The sequence below is a fragment of the Chinchilla lanigera genome, unplaced genomic scaffold (assembly GCF_000276665.1).
Source record: "Chinchilla lanigera isolate Chin_1 unplaced genomic scaffold, ChiLan1.0 scaffold00016, whole genome shotgun sequence".
NCBI lineage: Eukaryota > Metazoa > Chordata > Mammalia > Rodentia > Chinchillidae > Chinchilla > Chinchilla lanigera.
This window is the reverse complement of record NW_004955417.1, coordinates 10,219,595-10,229,014: the sequence shown is the minus strand read 5'-3', so window position 1 is coordinate 10,229,014 and position 9,420 is coordinate 10,219,595. Positions and strand designations below refer to the sequence as shown.

Here is a 9,420-nt window from a genome sequence, read left to right as displayed (position 1 = left end):
CAATCAAAAGTATAAACTGTATTAACAACAGGACACACAGGATTTAATAAGAATAAGCTTGATTTTCAAAGTAAATTCTGGCTGGGAGTGGTGGCACACGCCTGTAATCCCAGCATGCCACAGGGTGAGACCGAAGGATCACAGTGAGTTCAAGTCCAGCATGAACTACCTAGTGAGACCTTGTCTTAAAAAACAAAACTACAGTAAATTCTGAAAAGAATGAAGAACATAACCCTATTGTAACAAGTCAATTCTGATGTCGTAAGAGATCTTCCCCTTAGCTCATCCAGGAAGTGGCTATGGCACATTTCCTCAGTTCAGCCAAGGCTCAGCTTTTGAAGTTCTGAAAAATTCTATAATGAATAGCAACTGTTTTATTATGTATTAAAAAGGCCATAATTAAGTATGTCAACGAAGGATAACAGATCCTACTGAGACCCTAGACCAGTGGTGGCACCTATCGCACGTGTGCTGCAGTGGGCTGTATCACTGGAAGGTTTAACAGGTTCGCCATCGCTGTCCTAGACAGAGGACAAACAAGAGGCTACCTAGAAACTCTTGCTATAATCAAGGACAATTATAACCTGTATTTAAGCATGGGTTTGAGCAGTGTACAGGGAAGATCATTCTAGGCAGCATTAACCTTATTTAACAAAAGCAGAAATAATTCAGTCAGCTAATCCTTGTCTTAATGAGAATTTCATCCACTTTCTTCTTAATCCCTAACACCAATGTCCAATGCAGTGAAGAACCAAGACTATTAAAACCAAACTATTTTTTTCTTGTAGGACTCATTAGCCAAATTATATAAAAAGCTTAATGAACACAAAATTTTCATGGGGAGAGGTACAGAGATGTCAACAGCAAAGGGCTACTCTCTAATCTCTCCAAACTTTTCACCATGAAAAACTTCCATTACTCATTTTGAGGGCATTAAAAAAAAGTCTACCATTAAAGTGTGGGCCATAAAACACTTGTAATTTTATATGCAAAGCTAAAGCTATACTTTAACCAAATAGAATTCTTGACAATTATTATTCTAAAAATCAACTGAAAAGGGTGTGGGGGTAGGGATAACATGTCCACTAGCAGAGAATGAATAAACTGTGATACAGTCAAACAATGGGATACTAGTAAGTAATAAGGAACAGAGTAAGATTATACTCAATATGGTATTCTCAGAATAAGGACCAATAGACACAAAAGCACACCGATTTCATTCATGTGAGTTTCTAGAACAACACTGACCTCTGATTATGGCAATGAGAACAGTATTTATGTAAGGATGGGCTACCTGGCAAGGGCATAATGAAATTTTCTGGAATAATGAAGGAGTTCTTTCTTTACTGGGATAGTGTTTGCTAAATCTCAGTAATTTTAAATTGTTCCATTCTACTGAGGTAAATAATACCTCAACTAAAACGACTAAAATGTACTATTGACTTACTGGATTCTAAAGTTACATATATAACCTACTACTAACAGAAATCATCTAATGAATCATGCTATTATTAAAAACCAACACAGACCATTCAGAAAGCAGATACAAAGCTTTAATTCACCTTGGCCATTTCTCTGACCATTCTTTATATTAGATATAAACTGTTTCATATGTCTTCCCACAGGTTCATCTTTCGTAAGACAGTGTTCTGTGAAGCACTCTATACCACACTAACATTTAACTAATTAGGGTACAGGAAATGTATCTTGAACCACCAATTAAATATAAATACAGAAACTGAATACATATGTTAGAAAGTTTAAATAAAACAAAATTTTAATATGCTAAATACCATGAAAGTTTACATGTATTGACATTAATTCTACATATCACACCAGTGTGACAACCAATTACAATTAAAATACAACTACTTTTAGATGAGTACATTCAGATTCTAACACCCAATTATTTTCATTTCCGCAATGTCAACTCCACACTTCATGTTCATTTCTACACAAAGCAGGCCAGCTTCCCAACTTTTTTGAGGCTCGTAGACCAAACTTCCTGTATGGTAAGAATGACTGTCTGTATCATGGTCACAGGAAACCAAATTTATATTTCCTGTACTACATGGAATATATTCATTATATAATATGGAACTCCTCAGTAGTGGTGTTCAAAAGCAATTCAAACATTAGCTAAAAATGGGTTTTGCTACCACAACCACTTATTTCCTTAAAAGACAAAGTCTGTGTCAAAACATTTAGAAATACACAGTACAGCTTTTCCCCTTCCAAAATACTACCTAGAAAAAAAGGTCCAAACTGACTTAAAGTACAAAAATATCTCAGAAAACAAACAGTGTAAGATGTAATCGGAGGTGTAATATTTCTGAGTCTATTTTCAATTGGAACAAATTTTGTACCCATTACATTGATTTAGTATGCACGGCCCACAGTATCCTTTAATATCTGGTTCATACCCTACAGAATTCTGAAAAGACTCTTAAACACTCAAATAACTATACAAGAAAAAGCCGACCACGTTTTGTATTAAAATCTATGTGAATTTCAAATATAGTTTTAAACAGTGAATAAGTGATGAAAATATATGCACAGCCGTACACAGATCACCGATAAACACAGGAACAAAATGTCACTTGATGCATATCAAATAAGCTTCCAAAAAGCCAATCTGAAGATATTTATTTTCATCTACTTTGATACAGTACTAGAAGAGACTGCATATAATTATGGAGACTGCTGCAAACAATACTTGATGCTGGTAAGTGTTCTATGACAGGCATGCACAAGTTACCTTTTAAAATTTCTCATGTATATATCTAACACATATATCTTAAGCTACATTATGCTTAAAGTCTTTAGGGATTTTAAAGCAAATATTTAAACTGACTTATGTCTAAGTGGGGAAAATCAAACATTTCCTGCCATCTCAATATCGAATGGTAACATTAAGCCTTGGTAACTACACCAAGTGACATTTAAAACTTACGTCATTCTTAAAATTCCAAAATTGATAAAAATTCTTACTACTATTAAATAAGAAATATGTTTTCTCAGCAGCAGTCTGCCCACCATACACTTACAGCATGCCAGATCTTGGAGGATTACATAAGAGCAATGTGCCAGTAGCTACAGATGACAATCACTGAATACATCAGTCTCTTCTTTTTATTCTGGATATTTTTATGTCAAACCAAATAAAGTTCTTCACTGAAGCAAGATAAAAAAAATCTCTTTCCTTTGGTTAACATCAACATAGGAGTAGATACAACTAAACAGCTTTATTGTCTTTCAATGTGTGGAAAAACAGGAAATGTTTCAATTACATTAAGAAAATAAGGGGTGGGGAATGGAGTATAGTGGGCTCTTCCATCTAAGAAGCATTCTGTCACATAATAAAAAAAACTGACAAATTCAGATTGCTTGGTTCATGGTCATTTATGGCTTAAAGTATTGGATCTGAAAATTACTCAGGTTAAAATAAACTTACGTAAATAATGCATAGATTACACATCCAAAAAGTCATGCAATAAATGTTCTCATGTACATTAGAATCTTAGTGAAGAAAGGGATCTGCAGGCGTGAACAGTAATGTCTGTTTCCTTTTACCAAGAAAATACACACGGGAGAATCCTGACTTTTGGCCTATTCAAGATTATATTCACAGATAGTCCTGATTTTCTCATATTGGTAAAAAGAAGTCAATGTCTCGACACCTGAAATAAGAACCTGACTTGTCTCAAGTGTAGGTGCTGTGAGTGTGGTCCAAAGTAGGCAGACACTCAAGATCTCATCACCCTGCTGCGAAGTCAGTATGGAATACTGGGCTGCCTAGAGCATTAAATGGGTGAATGTTTAGAATGACCCACTAGAAATATTTATTACATTAGTATCTTTTAAAATTCTGCCCTTTGAGAACTGCCCAGTAAGAAACATTCACTCCTGATTTTGATAGGCCCCTACAACATGAGAATTGAACTGAACTACAATGATTGTAATGTCATCTCTGTACATCCGAGCAAGTTCTTCAGGAAGACTAAGCATTTTGGACAGGCGCTCATGATCAACAGCCCCAAACTCGTTGTTTCCCACAGCATGGCGAATGAGATGGGTCGCTGCGTTCTGATCCTCAAATACTGAGGACATCTTGGCTCTCCTTTCTGTTAAAAGACCATGCATCTGTCCCAGAGTCACCTTGTAGCCACCAACAGCTATGGGCTGCTGGTGATGCATACCAGTTAAGTACTCACCCACAATCTTAACCACATCATGCCTGTGCATGGTCTCCCACAGCCCATCAGTAGCCAACACCAAGAACTTATCCTGGGGCCTTAATCGGTGATAAGTCACCTCTGGCTCAGCAGTGAGATAAGGAGGTGTGTGGTAATTAGGAGGGATAAACTTGGTGTATTCATTGTCATTCAACTGGTCTGGGCCAGATTCTATCACTCTCTTTTGAAGGTCAATGCTCCATTTGAACTTTACATCTCCAAACGCCCTAAAAGGCATCAGCAAGCCAAGCAGCCGATCCTGTTTCACCACACTCTTGGCCTCACTCTTCGGGTGTTCCAATTTCAGCCGTTCCACTTCTCTTTCATTCTGAGCATTGTGGTCATTAGACAGTGTGACTGCTGACCAAGAGCCATCCTCTTCTTGCACACCCAGCATGGCTCTGCTATCCCCAGTATTGGCCACGTGAAGGTCCACACCATCCACATGGGCCACACAAGCAGTGGCCCCAGAAAATGCCACTCGAAGCACCAGGTAATTGAGGAAAGAATTGGGATCACCAACTTGAGCCTCCAAAGAGATGTCATTATCAAGTCTTTTGAAAGCATTAATTAAAGCCTCCTTCACATCAATATCGGTTGACTCACCAGTGTTGAGGTCTATAAGCTCTTGCCAGTAAGTCCTCAAGCTGTTGAAGTACAATTTTGACGCCTCCTTACTGAAGTAATCGTTGGGGTGTTTGTGCCACTGGAGGATGGGCAGTAGTGCCCGACCACTCTCCACTGCATTTTCAATCTCTAGCAAAGTCTCATGGGGTAACAAAGAGACAGCAATATAATAAAAGAGTCTTTCGCTGACTGCCTGGGAACATGCACAGCCTGCATGGCCATCAAAAACCCCCAAAAGCATCCCTCTGGTCTGCAAGCAGGTTGCTGCACTTCTCCGGTCCTCAATGGGAGCATTTGCAGGCAGCTGATTGCTGTCAAACCCAAGGATGGAACTGACATTTTTGCCATCAAATTCTGGTACTTTGAAACTGTATTCGTTAGCTTTAAGGATACTGTTGACTTGGGGAGGTGTGAGGTAAAACTTCTGTGGCGTGGAAGCATATCTCCTCCCTTGGGTATACTGCCACCAGCTCTCCTTTGGCCTACAGAAGGTGGCATATGCTGGATGGGGTGTGTATCTCAGGCGACTCTGAGAAAGGTAGGGTGATGAACAGCAGAGATGTTTGTGATGGCAGTAACATGCAGTGCCATAGATTCTGCTCAGTTCACAGTTACGGACGAGAGGAAAAAACAGTTGAGTCGGTGCTGGCATGGCATCAGAGAACAGCGGCAGGCTGGAACTTCTGACTGGGATTCCTGGACAGCAAATTAAGACAGATGTACATAGAGTAAAAAGTTACATTTCAGGTTACTTAATCTAGCTTTGCTTCTATAGAAAATATTTATTAAGTTAATCTACATGCTAAGCCCTGTGCTAGGAAGTACTATAATTTATACATGTCATATACTGTTTCTACAGGGTATATTATGGTAGTTAGTACTCCTAATCATTCATGGAGCCAGGACTGAATTGTACTTGAACTTTACTTTTCTCTGTATTTCTTTCTGCAGCACAAACTGCACAGAATGTACAACAGATTTGGCCCGGAGAAGCTGAGGAAATGAAAGTTATGTAACATTATGCCGCAGTAGTCTACCTGGCCAATCTCTTGTCCCTCTCTATCCTTTTTAGAAAAGGCCTTGGATCTACTTTGCACGAGGGCTTTTCCAATTTCTGAAGAATCTGTTTTGAGACCTGTGGTCAACTGTTGGCATCTGATTACACATGACTGTTACCAAAAAGTGTCAGGATACATCTCCAACATATATATATTTATATATTATTTGTAAATGTTATATATATGCACTATTCCGTTAACAATGCATTTATTATAACATACACATGCATCCTCTACCTAATGAAATAAAAATTCTTGCCTGTACTTCAGTGGATGATCTTGCAAAGCCTACCTCTCTAGACCACTGCACCAGCTCAGTGGCACAGGCTTACCACCAAGGCACCAAATAATCCTGGAAAATATAGTTCACCTCAGTGGGTTTCATTCTCTCAAACTGTAAGTGAACATACAGAAGCAGATGTTTTCTAAGGCCTCTTCTAAGACTCATGTCTTTATATTTGCTTAGTGAAGGCTTTGAAATCAAATTCACATTTCATTTATTCACTGCTGAATTATACTGCGACCTTTGTGATTAAAATATTAAGTATTCTAGTAGGTCTACAGCTTTGCTAGTAACATAATTCATCTTAGTTCCAGAATTTAATTTACTTGCTACCATTGTCCTCTGCTGAGCAGTCATAAGAAAGCTACAGAAATATTATTTTTAACTACTATGGACCTCAAGGGGAATTTACCTCCAGAAAAATTTTTCTTTTATATTAAAAAAAATCTGTGTTTGTCCAAGGAGAACAATTAAGAATAGCCATACAGTAGGTTTGGATTATAAAGGCATGGGATTATAATTACAAATTTTAAAAAATCCTATGACGCTGAAAATAATTTGCTGGGAATTCATGTGGAAAATATAATGAATGAAAGTCATTATTCCAGAAAATATATATGTGATTAAAAAAATCCTCTTCGGCTGGGGGTATAGCTCAGCGGCATATGCATCTGCCTGGTAAGTGCAAGGTCCTGAGTTCGATGCCCAGAACCAAAACCAAAACCAAAACCAAACAAACAAACGAAAAATCCTCTTCTTTCTGCTTCAAATTATTCATTGGATTCTAAATAGACCTTAATAATATTTTAAATAAACAAATATAGTAAACAACAAGGAATAAGGAAAATAAGTCTTATATCAACTACTGAGTCTTATATCAACTATTCTTTCCGGAGGCTGAACCAATTAAGAGAAAAATTTACAGATATCAGTGTTAGTGATGTATTATTAAGTATTTTCATGCACCTTTTCTATGAGAAATGCTAAGTGGCAAGCAGAGAAGCAGACTAGCTAAACACTGAAAAAAAAAATCACTTTCTTGTTTGCTTTCGTAATGAGCACTGTTTAGACGAATCATACAGATCACCATTTCCAAGTAGTAGAAAATACCATTATTTTAACTGCGATACCTAAAAAGAAATTTGTTTACAAAAATGAATACAAGATCAGACAACAGAAAGTAACGACCAGAATTTTGAAAAATAAGAATCCATCACTCAACAAACATCCTGAATTGCAATAATACAAATCGAAATTCCAGAAAAACAAGAGCCTACCAGAACTAAATAACAGCACTTAAATAACAGCACTTCAAACTCAATACCTGAAAGTCATCCAAAGGTTACTAGTCTGAGCCAGGAGATGTGCTCAAATGTGCCACATGACACTGGCCTCCAGATGCAAATCTTATTTCTTTTTAGGTTTGCATGTAAAAAACACATGAACTTATCTTTAACTGTGTAAAACGATTTTTCTATTATTTAAAATGTATAACAGATGGAATCTTAATAAAAATAAAATTTCCTCATAATCTCCTAAATCTCTATTTGTCCTCACCTGAAAACTTAAGCTGGGGTGGGAGGGCGACAAATGCACAACAGGGTTTCCCTGTGTAACATCTAATCACTAACAAGTCCAGGAAACCTGCTTTTTCCTTAAATCCCCTCGTTTGAACAATTTTTCTGCCTTTACAGTTGACTGCAAAATGAATGAAGTTTGTGGCAAAAGAGCACGATTCATGAAGCAGGCGCTTTTAATAATATTTAAATTCGAGCACTCAAATACTCAACTGCGTGTTTTCCTTCAAGGCAAAAGTAATGGAAATTAAAGACAAAAAGCAAAGAGTGAAAATTTTCAAGAACATCTTTTCAGTTATTCTGGGGTTTAGCATATGGACTGAGAATCCTAAAACTCCAGGCCCCTAACAAGCCTTCAAAAGACAAATTCTTAGGGCAGCTGGAATTCATGAAAACCCTGCTGTGTGATTAACGAGCATGATATCATATCACTACAAGTGGTATGCACCGTGTATTTGCTCCATCATACCAGATATCTTTAGAAGTCAATGTACTTTCAAATGCTCTGATTAACAATAACACCCTCACGCAATCAAAACTTGCTGATAAACTTGATAAATTAATAGAGTGGAAGGTGCTTCATTGCGCAGTAAAAACTGGGTACAATTTTTGGTAAACTGGAGCAGTGTCGATTTTTAAAGTTATTCCTAACTACAAATTTACTGAAAAGTTCCTACCCCAAGATCCAGACCCAGTCACATTATATGCATCTTAGTCCTCGGCAGATTTGGCTAATTCGGCCAATGACTAAGAAGAAAAAAATGTGCTGCAATCAGATACAGGAGAGAGCCCCATCCATTCTTATTGATGCGATCGGCAGAGCCTGTGCCAAGACATTCTACTCATCAATAAACCCGCGGCCAAATTAATTAGAAAATGCTGTCAGCGCACCTACTCCGGAGCTATTAAGCTTTGCAAAGCTTCTGATGCAAACGCAAAAGAAACGTTAAACTAGTCATTAAATGTGTCAGAATCTCGGTTTATGTAATCTGATTACATTAGACACACTGCATAAAAATTCTTTTCCATTTTTCAGCATTTCCTGGAAATGCCGAGCCATTTCATAGCTCCCGTCTTTACATGAATGAAAAACTGGTTTCTTTCAGAAGACACAAAGCACCGGGCCAGCACTTGTTTGATCAGTTTCCTTTGTCCCTCCCCGAAAATCGCACTTATTAAGCTATCCCGGTCCAGGACGCCTTTGTCTTCTTTTCCTGTCTATTTCGCTCCTAATTCCACGCCGACACGCCTAACAGCATCCACACACAAAATCAGTCACCATCCTTCCTGGGTACCCAACGCAGGTAGTTTGGAGGATACCTACCAATTCGTCTGGGCCCGGGACACACACACATTCTCCTGTCATCACAACGCGGAGCCGACAACATCCACAACCCGCGCGGACAGCAGCAGCGACAGCAGCACCGGCCCATTGAAAGCAAGGCAGAGATGCTCATTAGAGGCGGCGACGGCGGGGAGGCGGGGGCAGAGGAGGGGCGAGGTCTCGCCGCAGCCGGCGAGCGGGCTGGGAGGGGGAAGAGGACGGAGGAGGGAGAAAGGGGTGGGGAGAAGGCAACCAAACAAACAAACGCACCCCCGCCGGGGAGGCAGGGCGCGCCCCGGCCCCTTCGCGGAGCCCA

The 9,420-nt window shown here is 38.8% G+C and overlaps 1 protein-coding gene across 3 annotated transcripts in view; it reads right to left on the bottom strand.

Moving 5' to 3' along the window:
• Window positions 1-1,531: 1,531 nt before the first annotated feature.
• The window catches only part of Pdp1 (pyruvate dehyrogenase phosphatase catalytic subunit 1), an 8,388-nt gene continuing 499 nt past the window's right edge, over window positions 1,532-9,420 (bottom strand). Inside the window, exons 2-3 of one of the 3 annotated variants that reach the window (XM_005381800.2) lie at window positions 9,105-9,139; window positions 1,532-5,558 (exon numbers count right to left, since the gene is read on the bottom strand). In XM_005381800.2, the coding sequence (XP_005381857.1) occupies window positions 3,901-5,558; window positions 9,105-9,135 (1,689 nt within the window). In that variant the 5' untranslated portion in view covers window positions 9,136-9,139 and the 3' untranslated portion in view covers window positions 1,532-3,900. Of the gene's footprint in view, window positions 5,559-9,104 lie in introns of all 3 variants that reach the window. The other 2 variants (XM_005381799.2, XM_005381801.2) reach the window with 2 other exon arrangements.